General features: G+C 37.9%; 1 protein-coding gene across 2 annotated transcripts; it reads left to right on the top strand.

Moving 5' to 3' along the window:
• Positions 1-4: 4 nt before the first annotated feature.
• PECR (peroxisomal trans-2-enoyl-CoA reductase) lies at positions 5-22131 on the top strand. Of its 2 annotated transcripts, none has more exons than XM_081051921.1 (8): positions 5-227; positions 2979-3112; positions 3460-3625; positions 8679-8760; positions 14518-14614; positions 16439-16549; positions 19837-19948; positions 21492-22131. In XM_081051921.1, exons 1-8 carry the CDS (start codon positions 104-106, stop codon positions 21575-21577), a joined length of 912 nt encoding a protein of 303 aa, XP_080908047.1. In that variant the 5' UTR covers positions 5-103; the 3' UTR covers positions 21578-22131. The 2 variants fall into 2 exon arrangements, with proteins under 2 accessions (XP_080908047.1, XP_080908048.1); XM_081051922.1 differs by having other exon boundaries at positions 14524-14614; positions 21492-22122.
• Positions 22132-25700: the final 3569 nt, after the last annotated feature.

Below are 25700 nucleotides of genomic sequence, written 5' to 3'. Positions count from 1 at the left end.
GGGCGGGGTCACGTGGGCTCTGAGGCTTGCCTCCCGCGAAGATCCCGGGGACTCAGGTTGACGGAAGTTGCTTTGCTCTGCAGGCGCTCACACGCTGACAACCATGAACTCTTGGGCCAAGGGCAAGAGCTGCTTGACCGCGGGCTTGCTACAGAATCAAGTGGCCATCGTCACGGGCGGGGGCACAGGCATCGGAAAGGCCATTGCGAGCGAACTCCTGCATTTAGGTACGTGAGCAGGCCCCTGGGCCAGGGGACCCAGCCCTAGAGGGCCGTAGGGACACAAGCTGGCATCACCTGGGGTCGGGAGCCAGGGAGCACTGCACGAGGCTGGGGGAGTCTGCAGTTGCAGAGGTGTAGAGGTGGGCGAGATTGAAACCGCGAGGGAGACAGGAGAGCTCTAAGGAATTGTGGAGAAGTGTTGGGTGATGGAACCACTACCCTGTTTCCCCGAAAATAAGACCTAGCCGGAAGGTCAGCTCTCATGCGTCTTTTGGAGCAAAATTTAGTGTAAGACCGGGTCTTACTTAACTATAAGACCCGATCTTATATAATATATTAATAGGCCGGGTCTTATATAATGTAATATAAGACCGGGTCTTATATTAATTTTTCCTCCAAAAGTCGCATTAGAGCTGACCGTCCGGCTAGGTCTTATTTTTGGGGAAATAGGGTATTAGTGCCCCGGGTAGGGAATAAGGAGACCTGCGGAACCATGCTATGGAATTAACCATATGGAATTACCCTTGTATAGATGGCCTAATGAGTGTTTAGGAAACATGGGAAGACTTCATTGGTAAAGCTTGTAACACTTTAGAGGCTCCCATCAGATAATCTTCTTTCATCACTTATAATATTTACCATAACTTGAGTGAAAGGAGGACTTTGTAAGCACATAAACAAGGAAAGAAACCACGAAGGGGAAAATAGATAAAATGTACCTATATGAAGATGTATATTGTCATTGAATTAAAAAACTATAAAAGGATATTTTAAAGGCACATGATTAATAATTATGATTATTAATAATGATTAATAATCTGATACGATTATTAATGAAAACTACAGTATATATGCAGAAAAAGACTGGAAGTTTATAGCATTGTTAACAGCAACTACTTTTTCCGGAAATGATTTGAATTATAAGGGGTTAAATTGTCTTCATTTTTCAATTTTTTGTGTGAACATGTAAGTTGCCTTTGTTTACAACTGTATTTCTGATGCCAGGCACATAGCACTAAAAAAAAAAAAAAAAGTATGTTGAAAACAATGAAAATACATATCTTTTTTAATAAGAAAAAAAGGAAAATTAGCATTTCTTAATCTGGCCCTAGTATAGCCTCGTCACCTTTATTGCCCACTCCACTCAACACCAAACTCTATGCCCTTTCTGGAAAATCCATGAGAAAAATAGAATCAGTTATCATTTTATGTGAAGGTCAGAGACTAGGCTTCATACAGTTTGTTGGATTCTGGTTCAACCTTGCACAACCCTTTGTGGGTTTTCATACATTTGAACTTTCTTCCAATTTGGTAAGTTTGCACTGCCCAAACACTACATGTCAGAACCGGGGCACAGTGGCAGACTATTTTTATTAGGATAGAATGAAACATTAGGACAGCGTCTTCTAATCTTTTGGAAGCCATGGATCCCTTTGAGATTGCAATGAAAGAGGTGGAGTGCCTTTCTAAAAATATTTCATATACTTAGAAAAACCCACATATGTAATGAAGTTGTATTAGAAATGGATTTCCTTCAGCGAAATAATATACAAATAATTTTTACTATGACTTTCTAACCTTTTTTTTTATGCCAGAATTAATGGCTACTTTCTGAAAATTATTATAGACACTCGAGTTGGGCAAATACAATGAAATAAAATGTTAGCCAATTCTGTTGCCAGGGAAAAGTCAACTATTTTTTGGTGCAAATTACAAGTTGAATGTTCAGACATGTTTTTAAAAATGCTGATCGTTGTGTTGTCTTACATATCCAAATGATCTTGACTGTTCTTTTTTCTAAGAGGATGCTAAAAGCCCTCATGAGAGTAGGATCTAGTGAACAGGATTGAAGCTCTCTTTGTTGGACAGGTGCTGTTAGACTGGGAGTCCTGATTTTATCAGGGAATACCTAAGGTCATTCAAGTTGAATTCAAGTCAGTTTCTTTTCTTTGTGCTTGGGTTAATCACTCTCTTTCTTTGCCTATAGCAGAAGTTAGGGACGGTGGTTAAAATGAAAGTGGGAAATGTAAGTGGAAATTGTGAGGCAAGACAGTACTTTCTCTTGCGCAGGTGACTAGGCTTGTTATGGTCTCAGCCCATCAATAACCAATGTTGAGGTTGGACCGGCCTTTGTGGTTCTTACTATGATTTCAAGATGCTCTTCAGGAATAACCATCAGGAAACTTTGAAGAAAAAAAAGGGGTTTATTGCTTACAGGACCTGGAAATTACATAGCACACTTGGGGCCACAAAGTGAGGACAGGGGTAGAGAGAGAACATGGGCCCTGGGGTTCTGCGTTTATTGGGGTAGAGGGTGAGGACCTAAAGTTTGACAGACTCACGCTTTATTGGTGAGTTTAACATATAGGAGTGTGAATTTAAAGCAGAGAAAGAGAAAAAACAAGTAGCGCAAATAGTCAGTTATCGAAAAATCGACCAAGATCTCTAGAACAGAGGAGCCTCAGTAGGTGGAGGTGACCTGGCTCTTTATCTCTCCTGTGTGGCACTGTGTTTACTGAAGATAGCCATCTATGAAGTGGATGGCTAGATAATCACAGGTTAAGTCAGGCATTTGCATTACAACCCCCGACCCTCCCCCCAAAGAAACAGTTCCTATTTCCTCCATCTTGACCAAAAGCAGGAATCATAATTCATCTCCTTTTACTAGAACACATGCAATATGTGCTAAACATTATTATTTGTGGAATTTGGAAAACCAGTGAAAGCAAATTACTTACTTGGCTGTTTTCTCTTCAGGCTGTAATGTGGTCATTGCGTCCCGTAAATTTGATAGATTGAAATCTGCTGCTGATGAACTGAAGGCCAGCCTGCCTGCCACCAGCCAGTCTCAAGTCACTCCCATACAATGCAATATCCGTAAAGAAGAGGAGGTAATGCAGATATATCTATGTCACTTATTCACTCATTTTAATTTACAGTAGTTGTTCCTAAACCGGACTGTGCTGCAGGTTTTCCTATGGTAGCTGTCTCACATAAGGTTCATGAGAAGCACAGCCTGTGAAAGAGAGTAGTCTAATGACTGATTAAGTCACCTCAGGAGAAGGAGAGGAAGGGAAGCAAAATTACAAATTTAGCTTTATAATCTGGGGCTACCGTGGTACTTAGAGTTGCCATGGACAGTGAGAGATTGTAAGCTCTGTTATTATCCTAGAGCTAGCCATCGGTCCAAGGAGCGGATTAGGTTATTAACCAGTTTGCTTTTGATGTCTTTCTTTAGGTGAATAATTTGATCAAATCCACCTTAGATATTTATGGGAAGATCAATTTCTTGGTAAACAATGGAGGAGGCCAGTACATGTCTCCTGCTGAGCATATCACTTCAAAGGGATGGCATGCTGTGATTGAAACCAACTTGTCAGGCACCTTCTACATGTGCAAAGCAGGCAAGTGTGATCGGTAACCTCAGAAGTCAGGGTGTCTGTTTAGTGCTCATAGAGAATCCTGAAAAAGAAGTTGTTAGGGGCTCAGAAGCTCCATGGCGGCAACATTTGCTGATTTACTCACATACAACATAGGAATGTAAATCGCCACATTTCTGGATGGTAACTTGGCAATATTCATAAAATATGGATATCTTTTGATCTTAGGATTTTATTTCTAGGAATTTAACATGAGACAATGATTAAGGATCTGTACACGGGTATAGCTACAAAGTTTTTCATGAAATTAAACTCACCCGCTTACTTTGTTTTTAAGAAATGAATCTATTAAATCTGTTATAGGGGCCTGTTAATTAATTCAGTCAAGTCTTTCGGGAGAATACCAGAGTCCACGTTTTTTCCAACTACTAATTAGGATATACACATAGTTTTTGGATTAAAGGTTATGTTTCACATTATGTTTCACATAATGTGGAAACATTAAACCCCTGAGGTTGGGTAACACAAGGGTTTCCTTTCAAACTGTCCAAGACATTTTCATGATGCAAAATGTAGAACGAGTATAATTCTGACCCAAAGGATCTTTAGCCCAACATGAGTTAGGCTTTATATTCTTAGTATCTCTAAATCAAAGCTCTTGCAGTCAGTATAATTCTGACCCAAAGGATCTTTAGCCCAACATGAGTTAGGCTTATATTCTTAGTATCTCTAAATCAAAGCTCTTGCAGACATTCTCGAGCATCATTTTAATTTAACTAGCAATATAAAGCTCTGTATTCGTTGTGATACAGGATTGGCTGCTCCAGTGTAGAGACCCCAAAAAAACACACAACAGTTTAAATACGATAATGAAGGGGTTGAGAACAGTGTCCCTAAGATGTGCTACTTTGGCATTTGGATTATTTTGAGCTGAAGGCAATCAAGACCTTGCAAGTTCAGGGGAAACATCTACCCCTTCCTTAACTACCCTTCCTTAACTACCTAGAAGAATGTAAATTGGGGGCCTTAGCCATAATCAGAGTTATTACCAGAGATTCCTTTTTATGACCTGTCTATAGGGCAGGGCAAACATCTAATTACTGAACATATGCATATATTCTTCTTATCCTTCAGTTACTTTCCTCCCCTCTGAAGCCCCACAGCACCTTACCTCTTCCTTAGCTCAGAGTGCCATATATACCTTTTTAACTTTTTCTGGGAACCTCTCACGTATGTGGGGTCTCTGACTCTCTCATGTATGTGGGGTTCCCATACCTATGCATATAATTCAAATTGCTTATTTTCTCTTCTTAATCGTTCTCATGTAGATTTACTTAGACCAGATGGAAGAATCTAGGAAGGTAGAGGGAAGTTATTCCCTCCTCCCCAATAGTTTATGTATCCTTCACATAAAAAGTCTAGGTAGGTAGTCTAGGGATATTATGGTAGTTCCATAATCATAAGGGACTGTGATGTTGTGATTTGTAAATACACTTTTCTATCCACGGTTCCTGGCTCACAGCTCCCCCAAACCCCTGGAATTTCCTGAGCAGTAGAAGCAGTGGGAGCATCTTTTGTTATATTTGATCTCTTGTCCTTAGTTCTTGGAATCACGTCAGAGCCATAAAGGTGAAATGGGTGTCTGGTTATTCATAATAAACCCTTATCAACCACAACTGAATTTATGTTAATAAAGTGACTTTTGGAAATCCCTTAAAGATGGCGGTGATGATGGTTGCCAGGGAACCAACTATGACTAGTAGAAGTTTGGAACTTTCAGTCCCGCCCCCTGATTTCTGGGGAGGCGGGAGGGGCTGGAAGTTGCATCAGTCACCAATGGCCAATACTTTAATCAATCATGCCAATGTAATGGAGCATCCATAAAAACCCAAAAGGATGGGGTTCAGAGAGCTTCCAGGTTGATGAACCATAATACTTCACATGCCACGGTGCTGGGCCCCAAACTCTATGAGGACAGAAGCTCCTTTGCTTAGGACTTTGTCCTATATATCTCTTCATCTGGCTGTTGATTCATAGCCTTTAATATTCTTTGTAATAAACTGGTAATCTAGTGAGTAAACTGGCTTCCTGAGTTCTGTGAGCCGCTGTAGCACATTAGTGGAATCCAAGGAGGAGGTTATGGTTATGGGAACCTCTGATGTATAGCCACTCAGAAGCCCAGGTAACAGCAACCTAGACTTGTGACTGGCATCTGATGACTATCCCAAATATCTTGAAGACGTTTCGCCATAATAGCCCTGGAAAATGTCAAGGGAGAAACACAAAGATAATTGCACTGCAAAATGTATAGTAGTATTTAAGCAGAAGCAGAATATCTAAGGTAATTTAAATAAACTTATTCTCCTTTCTTCTGCTAGGGTCAAATCATTTTACAAATTTTTAAAATATTTGACGTGGCACACACTGCTTTATTTATTTTCATTTCCACACATTTCTTGGCGATTTATAACCATTTATTCTTTCAGATGAATTTGATATTCAAGTTTCTCCCTCAAAAATTCTGGGGAGTTTGATTGGAATTGTGTTAAACTTTTTAATACTTTGGAAATAATGAACATGTTCAAATATTGTCTTCCCATGATGACATGTCTTTTCATTAATGAATTTTTCTTTTATATCTTTCGGCAAAGCTTCATGGTTTTTGTCATGGAGATCTCATATTTATTATAAAGGTTACACCTAGATATTTTTTATGGTTATTGCTCTTTTGAATGGGCTTTTTTCCCACCCAATAATTTAACAAATTGGATTATTGTTAGTTTATTGATGAATTATTTTTTCAAATCTTGTAGCTTTATCTAATGATTTGTGGCTTTATTTAATAGTATGTCAAATTAGTATTTCGGGTTTTCTAGATATACAATGATGTTGTCTAAAAAATTACTGTATTTCACTGAGTCAATGTATAGTCAATTGTGAAATGCATCATTATTTTATATATTGTTAACAAAGTAAAAACAGTACTATTTATAATTGCACGCTGCCACCAATTGGAAGACATTGCAACTTCAGCACTGTGAAAATAATGTGAAAAAGTTATCTTAGATTTAAAATGTATTGTATTTCATGTCTTCTTTTCTAGTGGTTTTACTCCTTTTTTTTTTTTTTTACTGTCATATGTTAAGAATTGGTAAGAACTCACAGGAAAGCATATTTATTTTTGCTTAATTTTCTAATAGTATTGAATTGTTCTCTGGTCTTTACATTCTAAAAATTAGATTTCTGTTGAAGAGAGTCCTAAGATATATCTCTAGCCTTGTCTTCATTTGTATGAATAGAATGGATGCCTATATGTCAAATTGGGCTTCAAAAATTATAAAATATTTAAGAATGAAGTTAATAAAGAAGTGTAAGACTTCTATGCCTAAAACTACAAAACGTTATTGAGAGAAATGAAAGATCTAAAATGGAAAGACATTCTTTGCTTATGAATTGGAAGACTCAATATTGTTAAAATGGCATTTCTTCCCAAATTGATCTGTAGGTTCAATGCAATCCCTATCAGTTTTTTGCAAAAATTGACAAGCTGGTCCTACAATATATATGGAAATGCAAAGGACCCAGGATATCCAAAACAATTTTACAAAAGAAGAAAGTTGGAGGAGTTATACTTCTTGATTTCAAAGCTGCTTCTTGGTTTGAAAACACTGTGGTACTGGCATAAGGATAGATGTATAGATAAAGGAACAGAATGCAAAGTCCAGAAATAAACCCTTATATTTATGGTCAATTGATTTCTGTCAAAGGTGCTAATGCAATTCTATGGGGAAATGATAGTTTTTTCAACAAATGGACTAGGACAGTTGAATATCCACTTGCAAAATGACCCTTACCTCACACCATAAATAAAAGTTAACCAAAAGTCCGAAATGGATCATGGACCTAAATGCACAAAGTAAAATTATAAAACTTTTAGAAGCAAACAAAGGAGAAAATCTTTCTGACCTTAGGTTAATCAAAGTCCTAAGATATACCACCAACAATACCATCGATAAAATGTAAAATTGATAAACTAGACTTAAAATTAGACACATTTGTGCTTCAAAAGACACCATTAAGAACATGAGAAGATAAGTCATAGACTGGGAGAAAAAATTTCCAGATCACATATGTGAAAAAGGTGTTGTATCCGGAATATACAAAGAACTTATATAATTCAATAATAAGAAAACAACCCAATGAAAGAATTGGCAAAAGATTTTAATAGATATTTCACCAGAGAAGACATGTGAATGCCGAATAAGCACATCAGAAGATGCTCAGCACCTTTCATCCGTCATGAAGGATATGCAAATCAAAACTTCAGTGAGATACCATTTCACACCCACTAGAATGGCTATAATCAAAAAGTCAGACAACAACATTGTGTAGAAACTGGAATCCTCATGCATTTCTGGTAGGAATATAAAACTGTGGAGACATGTTGGAAAACAGTTTGGCAGTTTCCTAAAAAGCTAAACCGAGTTACCACATAACCCTGTATACCAACCATAGGTATTTACCCAAGAGAAATAAAAACTTGTTTCTATATAAAGACTTATGTTCATAACCACTCAAAAGTGGAAACAATCTAAATGTTCATCAGCTGGTGAATGAATAAATAAAACGTGGCATACCATACATGGAATACTATTCAGCAATACAAAGTAACTATTGATAAGTGTTACAACGTGGGTAAACCTCACAAACATTCTAAGAAGCCATACATAAAAGACCACATATTGTGTGATTTCATCTCCATATGTGAAATGTTCAAAAGAGGCAAATAAATAGAAAGTAAATGAGTGTTTGCTGTGGGATAGGTTAGGCTGCAGATAGGCACAAATGAACTTTTTGAGGTGATGGAAATGTTCTAAAACTGGATTGTGATGATGGTTGCACAATTCTGTATATTTATTAAAAATCAATAAATTATACACAAAGTGGATGAATTTTACAGTATGTAAATTGTACCTCAATCAGGCTTTTTGTAAGAAGAAACATAAATTACAATTTAAAATATATCAAATAGGGTCAGGACACTTTAGTATGATTTTCATTTGTTTGTTTCCTGCAGTTTACAACTCCTGGATGAAAGAGCATGGAGGATCTATTGTCAATATCGTTATGAGTACTAAAAATGGATTTCCAGGAGCTGCGTAAGCATTTTAATACATTTTTTCCTGCGTGTCAAAGGTTCAGAAATAGCCAGTAAAACCAGGAAATCACTGAAGTAGTATTGAGTACAATTTTATTGTGCACATACCAAAAAGACAATTTGCAAATCGGGAGCACTTAAGCCAAAACATGGAATGGGGCTTGTTATTGTTATAAAGCACTTTATATAGTGAGATCGAAGTGACTATTTATTCTGCACAGTTATTATTTACAGTATTCAGTTTTTCTGTGGTTACCTCATACACCTGGGAAAACAGTTTAAGTTTGCCTATAATTTCAAGGGGCATAAGCAATAGATGACCCAAGTTAAGTTAGCCTTGCAAAATAAGCTAAGTTAAGCTTCGTTTGCATGATTTTGTTTTTTTCTGCTGGGGAACTTTCAAGGCTTGTCTCCCTTTGCTTGATTTTAACAACTGTGTTTGGGTTTTGTCTTCTGAATAGGGGGAGCAGGATAGGGAAAATGCCTTAAATCTAGATCATGAATCCTTTAATGAGTTGTGATCTCAATACTTACCACTTCCCTTTATTTGAACTTTAAAAGTGTACTTCTAAAACATTCCCATTCATATTATCGTTGCCACATTTACCAAGAAAAGAAAACAAACAACAGGATGCCCCATTTAATAATTTTTTATTACAAAGATATCCCAAATATTGCATGGGACATTCTTATGGTAAATTTTTTTTTTCATGATCTGAAATGAAAATTTAGCTGAATGGTCTGTATTTTATCTGAGGACCCTAACCCAGGGTTCTAGTCCAATGTTGCGTCATTGTTTGGAGACGTCATTTTTGTTAAGGTGTGGAAATGAAACTAACCTATGTTAATTTAGATTTGAATATCATGAATATGCCTACTAAATTTTAGGCAGAACTGCTAAATTGTTACTCCATAATGAAGTCTGACATGCTTGACTCTTATTCTGATTTTGATAAATTTTTACAAGCAAACTTTTTTTTAAAGAAAGGAAATCAGTGAACTAATGTAGCTTGCTGGATCGATAGATTCTTTCATAATAGTCTAAAAGTTCATCCAAGTAGACCAGGTAGAAAAATAATATGCCAGGGAGCTACTTGAAAACCATATGTTTAGCAGTTAAAAAGTCTAGTTTCAAAAGATTACTTTTGCTCATTTCTTTAGTATCTTTTATAAGTTCTGATTCCTTTCATTTTTTAAAATAAAAAAAAGTTTTATTTTTATTTTCCAACATAGAATCTTGATTTTAATGAAATGGACCTACCTTAGTGTACTAACAACAATGCATGCTAGTTTATATATATATATATATATATATATATATATATATATATATATATATATATACACACATATATATATAAAACTGTATCAAGTAGAAAGTCAAATCCTCTATACCATCTCATCCCAGAAATTACCTGTTAACTAATTAAAATGGTGATCTTAATTCCTGTGTAATTATTAAGTAATCTATAATCCGTAGGGTGATATTTTGCCACTATGTGAATATTCTCTTTGCCATGATGATTTTAGCAAACATTGTTGATCTTTATTATATTGAGGGTGAGAAAATGTTGATTTTTTTTTAATTTCAAAATTGTCTATTTATTAGCTGATATTCTTCCATTAAAAGATTTTTACTACAACGATACCTTCATATTAAATTTTTGGTATACCGCTATGGACTTTGGATTTCTTTTCAAATTCATTGTTTCAAATGAATATGAGTATATTGTCTCAAATTTAAAAGAAATTTGTACTGTTTCCACATTTTGCTACTGTGTTTCCCCAAAAATAAAACCTAACTGGAAAATAATCCCTAGCATGATTTTTCAGGAGGACATCCCCTGAACATATGCCCTAACGCGTATTGTAGAGCAAAACTTAATATAAGACCCGGTCTTATTTTCGGGGAAACACGGTATTACAAATAATTCTGCAATGAATAACATTGTAAATATCTGTTTCATATTTGTGAAGGTATATCTTCAGGGTACATCCTGAAAGTTGGGTTGCTGAGTGAAGGGTAAATGCATACGTTAGGTTTCCAAATTTCTTTCCATTGTACACTGCTACCTGCAATGTATGAGAGTGCTAGTTCCCCACAGCCTTACCCAAAATGGGTATTTCAATTTCTGGACAACTCTGAGGGGCAAGAAGTGGTATTCTCAGTGGAGCATCTTTTCACTTGTTGAAGGACTATCTGGGTATCTTGTGTGTGTGTGTGTGTGTGTGTGTGTGTGTGAACTGTATTACTATCTCAGCACATTTTTCTATGGGGTTTTTGATCATTTTTTTCTTAATTTCATCTGAGGCTAGTCTATTTTCCATTACATTCTATGCAAGGGAGTTTAGACTGACCTGCTGATCTTTTGAGTCATTGTCAGCAATTACAAGGGGTAGAGGTGAACCAAAAAGCAACTCACATCTCCCTTGGACAGATAATTTTTTGTGGCCCAAATGCCCATGAATGGGTGAATGAATAAACATTTGTAATATATCTATATAATGGACTAGTACTCAGAAATAAAAAGGAATGAACTGTTGATTCATGTAACAACATGGATGGACCTCAGATAATTGTTCTGAGTGAAAGAAGCCAGATGGAAAAGAGCATATATCACGGTGGCTGGATGGCTCAGTTGGTTAGAGCGCAAGCTCTGAACAACAGAGTTGCCAGTTCAATTCCCACATGGATCAGTAAGCTGCACCCTCCTCAACTATATTGAAGACAACGATTTGCCACTGAGCTTCTAGAGAGGCGGCCAGATGGGTCAGTTGGTTAGAGCGCAAGCTCTCAACAACAAGGTTGCTGGTTCAATTCCCGCATGGGATGGTGGGCTGCGCCCCCTGCAACTAAGATTGAAAAAAAACAGCGACTGGACTTGGAGCTGAGCTGCGCCCTCCACAACCAGACTGAAGGACAACAACTTGGAGCTGATGGGCTCTGGAGAAACACTGTTCCCCAATATTCCCCCCCAATATATATATATATATATATATATATATATATATATATATATATATATATATATATTTTTTTTTTTTTTTTAAAAGAAGAAGAAAAGAGCACGTACCATATGATTTCATTTATGTGTGTAAATTGTAGGAGCATTTTAAAATTTTGTTAGTGCTGAATTCATTGAGAGTTGCACCTGATTCTGCCTCCTATTTATAACGTACACGAAGAAAATGAAGCAATGTGACAACCCTAAGGGCAGTTTGTCTTTCATAATCTGTTCTTGCACAGATTGTAAGAGGTTTTAAATCACATCTGATACTAAATCACATCAGTACTTCAGAAAGCTTATCAGTAAATGAGTGAATGTGAGACCTGTCATTCAAATAGCAAGATGAAATCTTATTCATATCTGGATCATAGTCCAGATAAATGCCAGTTCCTCTGGGCTTTTCCTGTCGAAGAAGAATAAGTGGGACAGTGCCTCATTCAACATGGTTGTCATTGCACAGCTTCCATAGTCACCATTCCACCCTCTGACAGGGTCCCTTTGCCTTCGTGAGAATGAAGTCCTTATGAACCCTCCATGGCCCACTCAGGCTTGTCATCCATCTGTGCCAGCCAGAGTCAAATCCTTCAGAACCCAGGACTAGTGGATACACCATAAATCTCTTTGGATTCAGATGAACTCTGCTTTTTCTTCATAAAGGTTACAGACTTTTTTTCTTTTCTTTTTTTTTTTTAAATCCCAGAGACAAGCTGATTAGGATGTGCTGATTTGGGATCCAGAGTCACTTCTTTCAATTTCCTGCAGAGCTGAATACTATGAAGGAGGAAGACTTCAAGGCATAGCGAGCTGGGGCTTTCAAGCTTTCACACCTGTTGCTGGTGCTCTTGACATCACACTCTTCTCTGCCTGCTTTCGTGGGTCTTTGAGTGTGACAATGTAGTCTGAAAATGCTGTTATCTTTGCATTGAGTTTCTATCGAATGTCTCTTTTCTCCAGCAAACCTTGAGAGAACTGTGTAGGGGAGGAAAAAGAATTTTCCCTCTACCCTCTGAGTTCTTAGCTGAGACCCCTGAACTAAAAGACAGGTTAACAAGAGGAAAACAAGCAGAAGTTTATTCATGGGATACATGGGAGATACCCAGGGAACATGAGTAATTCCCTGAGGTAGCTTAGAAATCAGACTTAAATACCATCTTAATAAGGAAAGGGGAGGGGAGATGTAGGCCTTGTAGAAGAGAGTGGATGCTTTTTAGGAAAGATGAGTGGGCCCTTGGAAGAAGAGATGGGAGGTATGATAGTTTGTGACAAAGTTTGGGAGTGGCGTCGACTTTTAGTTTCCTCTCCTGTGTCAAGAATTAATCTTTTATAGTTGGTGAAACTCTTGGGGGAGAGGATTTATGACAATCGAGTTCCTTTTGGAGGATCTGTCTTCTGGCAGAAAAGGGGAGTTCAGAGAAAGCCTCTCCCTGCATTTCCTGTGTTTCAAGTGCCAACAGCTCAAAATAATTGACATGTCAAAGTGGCCTATTTGGGGGTGAAATGTCCTAAACTTCTATAGTCATATTTTGGGGTGGCATTTTCTGCTACCTTTGCCCTGCCTTGAACTCATGGTCTACAAAGTGGTTTAGGTGCTCACATTCAGAGTAATTTCTGTCTCTGTTTTTCTACCTCTCTCTTAGTTCTAGTGGTTGTCTCTCTTGGGTGGTTCCTGGTTTCTGATTGACTGCCACTGGCTTCTTCAGGGGCTCTGTGTAACTGTGGCACCTTCTCTGGAGAGGCAGGACCTCCTGCGGTTGCCCTGGTCGTCGGGCTGAGTGCAAGTGGGCAAACACGTCTAGGTCCTCCTCACAGAAAAGGGCCAGGATGTGAGTGTACACCCTACATAAGCATGTCAGTTCCTGCCTCTGCCTCTTGCTCCCAGTGGTGTATGGAGGAGCGTGGTCGTCTTTCAGTCATCCTTCTCAGTTGAGTGTCGCTCCAGAAAGGCCCCTCCTAGCACTGGTGGTGACAAACAGGGCAAGGGAACCTGTCCTGTAGTTCCACTAGGACTTGTGGGTGCCGAAGCAACAGAGTTGTGGCCACATTTAACGGTGATGGGGTCACCCAGGTAATTCCAAGAGATGGAGCCGTGGCTTCTGCCTGGGGGTCGCAGCAGGACTGCCGCAACTGACACTAGAACTGACCTGGGTTTTCTTCAGGGAGGTTGGGCTCAGGAGGTACTCTCTGGTGAGAAGCAGGTGCACCCTCAGATCTCACATACTTGGTTCTGAGAATCTTGTCATTAAAAAGTCTAAGTCATAGCGTATCTGTACCTTCTGTAGACCCCCACACGGATGCAGACCTATCTATTTTCAGTCTCTTGTCTGGAAATATATTAAAATTTATTTAACTGTTGGTACGTCTAGAAACTGTATAGAAACTGTTTCTAGCCTGATGTATGAATTTCCTATCCCTTATTAGCTGAAAATGATTTACAAAACAACCAGCCTTGTAACCCTCGAAATGACCAATTGGTTTGTTTTCCTCCATAAGAGAAAAGTTCTCCACAATAGTTCTCTTACGCTGATGTGAGCTGGGGGACTGCACAATGTGATTTGTGGTTCGCTGTGGTTTGGCATTACTACGGAAGGGCCTACTTCTTTCCCATTGTCCAGAGACTCAAAAAGACAACCTCATGACAAGAATGTGGTTGTGGGGCTCTGACAAGTCATTGGTATGTCACCTGTCAGTTTAGTGAATGAGAGGACTACTCAGCAGACTCTGTTATAATGTTCATATTTTGTCTTTTAAAGGCACAGTGGCGCTGCCAGAGAGGGTGTTTACAACCTCACCAAAACCTTAGCTTTGGAATGGGCCAGCAGTGGAGTAAGGATCAACTGTGTCGCCCCTGTACGTAAACGTTCTATTTGAAAGCTGTTGACAAATTGGGCTCTTCTGCTTATTTTGTGTTTTTAACAGAGGTTTTTTAAATATATGTGTATACTACAAAAGATTGGCTTTTAAAAGTAGCTAAAATCAGAAGGCAGTAGCCTTTGATTTATAAATATTCTTTGATTGGATTGTCAAGAAGGTTAAAAATTAAGGCAGTGATTCTCAATCCAGGCTGTATCTTAGAGAATTATCAGATGTTTAAAAAATAGTGATGTATAATCTTGAATCCAAACTACATAATCCAGGCATCCGTCTTTTTAAAAGCCACCCAGGAAATTCAAATGCACAGTGAATGTTGAGAACCACTGCTTTAAAGAATGAATTTTTCTGGATCATTTTGTTTGCTATTTCTTGGTATATCAGTAATCCTTTCTGTATTAGGAGAGAGAGAAATTTAAAGTCAAAGTTATAGGAAGGAACTCCCAGTTAAAGGTCAATTAAAAGTCAAGAGAAAAATTCTCTGAAATGTAGTGTAAGTGATGGTGGGGGGGGGGAAATCACAATATGATTAACTTCAAAAACTATCATTTTTGTGTGAAGTAAGATACAGCTTGAGCTTTCTTGAATATTGCATATTGGCCAGGTACTGAGAGACATTAAATGAAACATCTCACTCATCCTGCAAAACTCAGCTCAAATCTACTTCTCAGTGATGTTTCCTGCTCATTGCTAAAATAGTAATCATCCCTTGATCTGAAACTCTATAACGTCTGTGGATATCATCTATAGACACGTCTATATAATCTAGAGCTATTGTTATCCATGCTATTCAGTGGGAACGAAGCATAAACTGACTTGTTGACATTAGTAGAAAATCTCATCTCTAACAAATTGCAGACTCCTAGCCAGAAACTTCATTTCTCTTCAGTCCTTCATAGCTGACATTACCATGCCCATGTTACACTCAGGTATTTATAGGATAAATGAAATGTAGTTCCATTCTTAATGTTGATACCTTGAAATACTGGTCTCCCAAAGTGCCTTTCTTGAAAACTTTAGTGGTATGTTAGTGTTATAAGCAATAACTAAAGTTATATTTGTCCTCCTGAGACATTTTTAGGTTTAATGTCTGAACCGTAATACTTCTAGATGATTGTTTAATTAGAAACCCACATATCATCCCAGTATCATTTGGAGTAAGTCATCCCGACAAATTTCCTCATCTTACTTCCATGCACCCTGTTTCCTCTCCTCCTCCCCATAACCTCCTGTAGTTTTGAGCTAGTTAAAGTAGCTTTATCCTGTGTTACAGTTTTTGAGTCATTTCACTGGCTTTCACTGGCTTTCAAATAAACAATTTTAGTTTATTTATGTTAGATTCAAATGTTTTATTTGTGATTTCCCTGTAGTTGACAAGCCCTGAAAATACTGCATTTTCTAAGTCTCACATAATCATAGTCCAGTCCTGTGTTGTACAACAGAGAAGCCTAGTGGAAGATAAAATAGACTCTCCTGTCCCATTGTTCCCAGTTAAGTGCCTCACTGATCTACTCGTATATTTATGCTTTCAGAAACCAAGTCTTTTACGAAAAAAATCCAGGCTTGGATGGTTCGGAAGGAAGGGGAGGTCACAAAATGAGCATTCAGATAATCCATTTGTAATAGTGGTTGACTATATTTCTTTGACAATATTGAGAAAAATTAATATTAGAAATACGAACTTTTCTATTAAACCGAAACCACTTAATTTTGGGTATCGGTTGACAGATTGCCTTGATGTCTTTACAATTAAATTTTAATTTTCTGTGCTTTGTTTTGGTCCTGTTTTATTTTTAAATATAGGGAGTCATCTATTCCCAGACTGCTTTTGACAACTATGGTCATTTGGCAGGAGAATTATTTGCAAGGAGCTGTCAGAGAATCCCCGCTAAAAGACTTGGAGTTCCTGAGGAGGTGATATATATTTCTAACATTAATTAGAATTACTTTGTTTTATACTTTGGAAATTGAAGACATTATTTTGTCCTCTTTACATAGAGTGGTTGGCTCGCAGAGGTGGTGATTGCTCCCATTGCCACCAACCATTTCCTTGGGCTTTCTGGTCCTTGGCAAATACCCTGGTTGTGCTTTGAATACTCAAGGCAGTCTTGATTCAGGAGTGGGTGCAGTGTGGATGAAGAGCAGCATGTTTTTGTTGTTTCATTTCACTTTTTCAGCTCAGTTATTTTATCACATGACACACGTTGGTACACAAGACCCTAAGTAAGTCACATGATTATGACTCTCTGGAGTTCCATACACGATTTCCATAGGGTGGCCAGATTGAAGGATGTAAAAATCAGTAGCTTTCTTAAATGTTAGCTGTATCAGTCTTAAAATGTAATTTTAAAAAAGGATATCTTTTCCACAGTAATAATAAAAACTAAAATACCACCTGGAGTAAACTTAGCTCTAAATGAAAAAAACCTTATTACTGAAGAACAGAAAAAAAAAAACAAAAAAAACCCCACAAAAACCCCAAAAGACCAGAATAGGACATGCAAATTCCTCAATGGAGAGAATCGATTTTATTAAAATCAAGTTTCACTAATGTATAAATTTAATATATTTTTGAAATTTAACACATTCATTCTAAAGTTTGTCTAGAAAAACATTTATGTAAAAACAGCCAAAAATGTGTTGAATGAGAATAATGGGGGGGGATTTGACCTTCCTGATATCAAAACATACTATAAAGCTATACTTATTTACAACATCTGGTGCTGGAATAGATTAAAATAAGTGCAATAGAATGGACTCTTGTATCAGTACCATGTGTATATGGGAGTTTATAATATACAAGAAGCATGTCAGATTGTGAGGAAAGAAGAGACCAGTCAGCAAAAAATCCTGCAGCAATTGGCTGTTCATCTAGAAATAAATTAGATCCCCTATCTCATATCACATACAAAATAATTTCCAGATATATTAAAGTGCTAAATATGAAAACCATAAAACTCTTAAGCAAATATGTTCTAATTTCTAGAAGTAGCTTTCATTATCAGTTTGATGTATATCTTTCTAGAAATTTATTATACACTCACAAAAATATCTATATTTATCGACTTTTTCTTACAAAAATAAGAAAAAGTAGGAAGTTTTCTGCAACTTGCTATGGATATGCCATAATATATTTAATATACCCTGTTTTTGCACATTTTTTTTTTTTTTTAAGGAGGGTGCAGCTCACACTGGCCCATGTGGGGATCGAACCAGCAACCTTGGTGTTATAAGAACCACGCTCTAACCAACTGAGCTAACTGGCTGCCCCCTATTTATATTTTTTGATAATCCAATAATTCTGCAGTGAACATCCTTGAACATAGTCATGTATTCTTGTGTGAGGGAATAAAAATTTTCTAGAAATGGAATTCTTGAACTAAAACAGATTTGCAAATTAAATTTTATGAAAATGATTTATGAAATGTTAAATCAAACATTTGATGAGCCATTTTAAGCAAGATATTTAGATATTTATTCTGAAAACTAAGGGGTTTTAAGGGATTTTAATCAATGGAATTATAGGATTAAATTTTATTTTGGACAGAACACTCTTTTTGTGTATGTGAATAATATCTATATTTAATGTATTAGAAATTGAAATTGTGAAATTTGAGAAACATTTATCAATTCATTTAAAATAATAGCAATATAGGCATTATGGGTTAAAATCAGTAACATTTTTGGTGAAAAATCGCTACATTTTTCAAAAATGAAAGAAAACAATTTTTACATTTGTTTTACATTTTTACAAATGTCTTTAGTGTATGGCTTAATGTAATACAGCTGGGTGTTCATATTTGCCACTTCATTCAATCCGTTGCAATATGTAGTTTTAGTTAAGCATATGAACAAAATCTAGCTTCATGCACATGTACAGTTAGAAAGGGAGGAGTATTTTAATAGTCTTTTCAGATTACTGTAGATATTTCTTCATTAATAGTCAACAAGTAGCAATTTTTTAAAGATTAGTTGCAGTGTGGAACCTGGAACCATGTCAGTGAAATTTTTGTACCCTGTTACATTAAAATCCATTGGTTTTTCTTGCACTGTTTTGGGGTCTTTCGCTCATAGATGATTTTGTAACATCAGGCATTGGTCTTTTGGAAAATGTTGGTTCACTGAGTTTTTCAGATCTTCTAGATGTTGACACACAATTCTAAGTGTTGACGTACAATATCAAAACATTACATTAGTTAACATCACCACCCATCTCTTCATAAAAATCTTAAAGTTATAGAAAATTGTCAAACTCATAGTGACAATTTTGAGTACAAGTTTTGAGTAAAAGTACAAGTTTTCCAAAATTCTAATTTTCACTTGAAAGTTCAAATACTATCATTGAAAACAAATACTGTCACTTGTTTCCTTTGAAGTGCCAGTTTCACTGTGTTCATTTTTGAAAAATGCCCAATATTCAAGTATGAATAACTGTACTTGTTAGTCAGTCTTTCAACTAAAAAAAATGGTGTTTCATGGAAAGAGTGTCTAGTTCAGATTGCAACTCAACCACACATCCTTTTCCTTGAGACAACCATCATACCTAGGTATGACAACGTACCGTGTGAACTTGTTTGTTACCTAATTGATAAAAACTACCTTCAATTCTGAAAGTTAACCAGTTAGGAAGATTCACTCCAATAAGCTCCTTTCCAAATCCAGCCAAACTACAACTCTCTCACCCAAGTAACCATGACCTTTGTTAAGTCTTTAAATCATCAGAATTTTATTAGTTCAGTTTAGCTCCATGTTGAACTCCAAAAGTTAAAGCAAGCATTGAATATTTATATGTTTTTTACGTAGCAGATAGGTTCGATTAAGTTCAGTATTATTTAATGGTGCCTAGTCTGTGGGCAAATATTGTATTAGGAGCTGGGCAATGCAACATCCCATCATTTGGGGAGAAAAGATACATAAAGATTCCTTCATTCTGTACACAATAATACTGGGTGGTGGCCCCATCCTTTGACAGTGTTTAGCATAAACTAAGCACGTTGTCTTCACCCTAATCTCTTGCCTGATTTTCATGATGCTCAAGTAGAAAAAGGCAGTTGTCTATGTGCTGTCAGATTATGGCGCAGCACACTGGAGGATTCACGTTGTAGTCCTGTGCTCTGAGAGGTGTTTACGCATAAATGGGAAGCAGCCCAAACTGGGGTGTGTCTACTTTTCTGTATGCATGTGTGTGCTTCCATTTCCAGGTCTCCCCCTTGGTGTGCTTCTTGCTGTGTCCAGCAGCTTCCTTTATCACCGGACAGTTAGTGGATGTGGATGGCGGCCAATCTCTATATAGTCACATGTATGACATACCAGGTGAGCTGTGAAGAAATGAGTAGTCACTAACTTTATGCCTTTTCATGTTCACATTTCCAAAAGGTCTTAAGCAGTTACTTAAAAGATAAGGGTTTTCTCTTAATAGAACATCAAAATGTGCAAAAGGTTTATATTCATGATATGATTTTTAAAGGAAATGTTCCTAGTCACAGAAAATACTGAAATATCTTTACTATAGAACTTTATTAAGGGAAAGAAACCCTAGGTGACTGCTTCTCCCGTCCTCCAGTGAAATGATTTTCTTTTGTATTTCTAGCACTATTTTTATCAGTACAAAAACATTTTTTGAGTTTTTAGGGAAAGCAGCCGCATTTATTTTTTAAGAATATACTCCCTGAAATTGTGAGTGAGAATATTCAGCCCTGCCTTCTAGTGTTTTCTTTAAGATTGTCAGCCTTGGAGTGAGCATGTCTCAGACGGAAAGCTGGCTACACCCTGATTAGCTGTATGATCTTGGGAAAATTAATCTCTGCACGCCTCCATTTTCCTGTCTATCAAGTGGGGTCACTTATAGTATTTATTTAGTAATCTGTTGGGAGCATTAAATTAGGCAATGCACATTTGAAGCCCTGGGTCAGATAGGATGCTTTCAGATGCAACTCAAATTGGCTTAAGCCATAAAGGAATTTGTTGCCTCCCATAACTGAAAAGCAGGTGAGACCTGACTCAGCAGCTCCATGATCTCATTTTTCTTTTACCTCTGTTTTCACTTCTATGATGTTGGCTTTGTCTTAAGACTGACTCTCCTGGTTGCAGGATGGCTGCCTGCCACTCCTAAAGCTATGCTTCTTTGTTCACATCCAGCTGGACAGAGAGGGAGGCGGTGGCGGGGGAGGGGGATGACTTTCTCTCAGCATTTCTCACAAAATTCTGAGATCCACTCTGCTTTGGACAAGCTTATGCAAATGTCCATGCTCAACCAATAACCAGAGGAATGGAGTGCACTGATCGACTTAGATCAGTTAATCATCAGTCAGTGGTCTAAATGGGGTCGCTTACCCAGAGCTTCATGGAATCCGAGGTGCAAACAGCCTATTGGAAAGAGGAGATGAGGGATTGGATGCTGGGGAGGCAACTAGATGTGCCTGGTACAAAGTAAGCATGTTGTTTTAAAATCATCAGTATTATTAAGGAAGTAATATTTATTGAATGTGTAGTGTGCCAAACACTGTGCCTAGAGTGTCACATTTAAATTCTCACAACTTTAAAAGATAGAATCGCTTCTCGGCCTTTTGGCTAAGATCAAGTGTAAAAGATAGATACCGTTATCCTCTTGAATAGATGAGAAAACCAAGGTTCAGAAGGAGTAGCTTCTTCAAATTCAGAAAAGCTAGTAAGTGGCAGACCTGGGATTCAAATCCAGGATTTTTTCAAAACCTACGCCATTTGTCCTAATAATTGCTTTTTTTCTTTTTGAGAAAAGGGATGAACCAGGGAAAATAACAAGAGGGATTGGTGGAAACTAGGACTTCTGAGGTTAATAGATTTGCATGTGACGTGAGGTTTTCCACTTACTTAACAGATCATGACAACTGGCCCAAGGGGACAGGGGACCTTACTGTTGTCAAAAGGATGAAAGACTCCTTAAAGTGTGAAGCCAAGCTCTAACCTAAGGAAAGAAGGTGGTGTCCTGTGTCCCCAAATGCCTTCAGTCTTGAGAATGCCTTCAGTCTTGTTTACTTTATAGGAGCTTATAATTTATGTGGAAAAATCATCTTGTGCTTTTTTAATGTTACCAATTTTGACTATGCAAAAGCTATTCTTGAAATACATGCATTTTTAAGTCCCAACCAACGACCTTTAGCTTGTGTTTTTTTTTTTAAATTAGGAATGGAAATTAACATACTTTATTATTATACTTTTTATTTCTAAGAAAGGTATTTGAAAAGTGAAATAATTTCAAATTAATAACTGAGTATCATGCTCTCCCAAAAGATTTTACAATTTAATTGTAAAGGTGGGCAATAAATCTCAATTGTGGCATCATTATGATTCTGGCAACCAGAGTTACACAGTGATTCATTTTACCTGGCAAGTACTTTTGGATCAATAAAGCTCTATGATAATTATTGGTGTGTGGTTTGCTTTGTTCAGGAAGTCAAATTTGTATGAACTCTCTTAATTCAAAAGGAAAATAAAGTTATGTATAATATGTTTTTAGCAGATTTGTGTCTTGATTTCTTATCCAAAGTATTCCCTTTACCCCATGTTGTTTTTCCTTTTGTTCTCAAACTTGGTGTGTGCATTAATTTGCTGGAGCTATCATAACAAATACCACACACTTGGTGGCTTAAGCAACAAAAATTTCTTTTCTCATAGTTCTAGAGAGTAGAAGTCTGAGACCAGGCTGTCAGCAGGGTTGATTTCATTCTGAGGCCTCTCTTTTTGGCTTCTCTTTTGGTCTTCCCTCTGTGTCAGAGGCCTAATCTCCTCCTCTTATGAAGAGGCCGGTCATGTTGAATTAAGGACCTCATTTAATCTTAATTACCTCTTTAAAGGCCCTATCTTCAAATACAGTCACATTCTGAGGTCCTGGGAATTAGGACTTCAATGTTCGCATTTTGGAGGGGACACAGTTCAGTCCGAAACACTGCCTCAGAATTCTCAAGCCTCTGGAGCAAGGCCAGATGAGGGTGAGGGAGGTGAGGGGCCTGGGGAGCAGCATTTAAGGATGTGCTCACTCTCAGGATTGTGTAAGGGTAGGTTCTGCCCCAGGAGTGAGCACGTCCTTAAATGCTGCACGCTAAGCCCCTCATTAGCCCCACCCTAGTCCCAGCCCTGCTTAGGAACCTGATAAAACAGCAGATTCTGGGGCTACGACCCCAGAGTTTACAATTCAGAAGCTCTCAAGTAGGGTCTAGGCATCTGGATTTCCAATAAGCATCCTTAAGAATTCCGATGCTGGTGTTTAGGATCACCCTTGGAGAAACTCGGCCTGTGCCAGCAGCCTCACTGGAGAGTTTCTTCACATCCAGGGAAATAACTTCTTTCTCTTTGATTTTGGGAGTATGTGTTGCTGAACTCATCAATGAACTATCTGGATTTTTTAGGGGATGCAGTGGGATTCTGAAGTCCCTTTTGCAGAAAGCTCCTGTCGTCTGAGTTGCTGGGCATTGGACCTGATGGAACCACTAGCTGGCTCTTCTCTGTGGAGCCCCTTCTGTCCATTCCAGATAGCAGGAGCTCCTAGGACACTCAGGACCATGTCTGAGCTAGTGCACCAGCAGCTGCCATGACTGAGTGTAGTGGACATGTGTCATTTTTGCCTTGCCAGCATCCATTCCTTTTTTTCATGGCTCCAGCTGATTTTCTTTAGGACGTTCTCCTACCCTTAGTCTAATTGGCTTACTTTCCTGTCCCCTCTTTCCTTCTCATCTGAGTCCTGCAAGGCTGGATGTGAGACTCGAGCCTACTCAGTAGGTGTGTCCCCTGCCTCTGAAGTAGCAGTTGGTTCCGTTTCAGGCCAAGCAAACCCAGGTCCCAGCCTATTGATTGACTTGACTGATTGATTGACTGACTGGTAAATGTTCTCTTACTGCTGATAATACCAGCTGAAAAGATGGTGACATCCAGGGCTACTAGGCGCTTATAAAGTGTCACCAACTCAGAACCCAGAGAGGAAAAGAGAGTTCTTAAGTCCTTGTGGGCTACTATAACAGAAATACCTTAGATGGGTGGCTTATAAATGACAAAAATTTATTTTTCAGTTTTGGAGGCTGGGTGGTCCAAGATCAAGTCTCTGGCAGATTCAGTGTCTGGTGAGAACCTGCTTCCCGGTTCACAGACAGCTGTGTTCTTGCTGTGCTGGGGAGGGAGCTCTCGGGGGCCTCTTTTATAAGGGCACTGATCCCATTCGTGAGGGCTCCATCCTCATGACATCATTACCGCCCAAAGGCCTCATCTTCAAATTCCATCACTTTGGGGATCCGATTTCAACATATGAATTTGGGGAATAGGCAAACATTCCATCTATCGCAGAGAGCAGCTCTTATTGTGTCTTTTGAGTGCCTGGATCCATTTACATCTGAGGCTAGCATCACTTTTAAATTTTCCAGTTACTTGAGACAGTAAATTTCTTTTTATACTTAAACCAGTTAAGGTTGATGTTTTTGTCATTCACAATTTGTTGTTGATTAATGACCAGAGGATAAAGGTCACAAAAATCTAGACAAAAGGGTGTTATATAAAGTTGATACAACAGGGTTAGATTCCCTTATGGCGGGACTGTAAGAATCAAGTTTTCTTGAAGAACCTCTTAACATGCTTTATCCCTCTTCTAGCTTACCTCGTGTTTTTTTATTCTCTCCAAGGGCATCCTTTTGAAAGGTTAGACTTATTCCTAAATAATAAGTTGTTTAACAAAGACTCTGTACTAAATTTTGAGGAAAGCAAAGATGGTTGTTGCTTGAAACTGAAGAATGAGCAAGATTGATTATTAAGGTTTTCTCAGAGTATACATTTGAAGTGAGGGAGAGATGGAAGTGAAATTGACCAGCAGACTGCACCAAATGAAAACACTTTGGAAATTTAGAATGTATTTTGCATTATGGGAAACTACAGAGTGATATGTCTAAAGGATTCTCAGATGGCATATTATTTATTTCTCTTGAGAGAAGAGAAGCCAAGCAGAGAAATAAAAATAAAAATCTCACCTGACTAAATCAGTCTTTGAATTGTCCCTGGCCTAAAAGAGAACTGTTTTTTCATAATTCTCTCTCATCACAATTACCATTTTCTTGCCTCCTAACATCCCTCAGTGGGCCTGTATGGTTTTAGTTCTGAAAGCAACAGACCCTGAGCCTGGTTAACTTAAACAACAACAACAAAAAATTATTGACAAGTTATGGAGTGACCCAAAAACTGATGGGAAAACTAAATGGCTAGAACAACTAGATTTTGGAAAACACAGGAAGAGGAAAGCTCCAGGCATTTAAATAGCATCTGCTGTTCGATGTTCTCTTCAAGATGCTGTTCCTAAAATAATTCACATCTCAACTCCACTGATTTTTCATCTTTGAGTCCTTGCCCTTAAGATGCAAATTTCAGGAAGGGTGTCTGCTTGGCTCATCTTGGTCACATGCTCTCCCCTCATTGGTTGGGAGTTAGAGGTTGAGGGATGGAGTATGTACATTTGTCATACCCAACCCATGGGACTGGAGGGGGTTGCTCCTCAAAGAAAAACAAAGTGCTGTCACCAACAGGAGAGATGGGGCATACTGCAGAGGCAGAAACAAAAGACCCAATGGGAACCCTTCGCTGGCTTTTACTTTAGTGACATCCAGTCATTCCATTCCCTAATGTGACTTCTCCAGAGATAGAAGGTAGGTTGGCTGTCCATCTTATGTCCTTTGGTGTGAGTGATGATGCTAAAGTTGGTTTGGGGTACTGGCTTGTTTCCGAAGATGTCTGTTTTCACTAAAGAAGACAGAGCTCTTTAGGTCTTTCTCTACTGGATTTGGGAAGCTCATAAATAGACTTCAGAAATTAATCATAAGTTTTCATGCAAATTTTGGTTCACTAAACAAGTTCTTTTTGTTTCCATACACTTAATTCACATTTGTTAAATGCCTACTATGTGCCTGCACTGTTCTGGATGTGATATTTTTTATCTACTGAGTCCCTACTATGGTCTGCGTTATTCTAGGTGCTGGGGATATTGCAAAGAACAAAACAAAGTCCCCATCTTTATGAGTGGGACCCACCTTCTAGTTCACCACCGTATCTCCAGTAC

The sequence above is a fragment of the Rhinolophus hipposideros genome (assembly GCF_964194185.1).
Source record: "Rhinolophus hipposideros genome assembly, chromosome: 6".
Taxonomy (NCBI): Eukaryota; Metazoa; Chordata; class Mammalia; order Chiroptera; family Rhinolophidae; genus Rhinolophus; species Rhinolophus hipposideros.
This window is presented reverse-complemented; position numbering and strand designations above follow the sequence as displayed.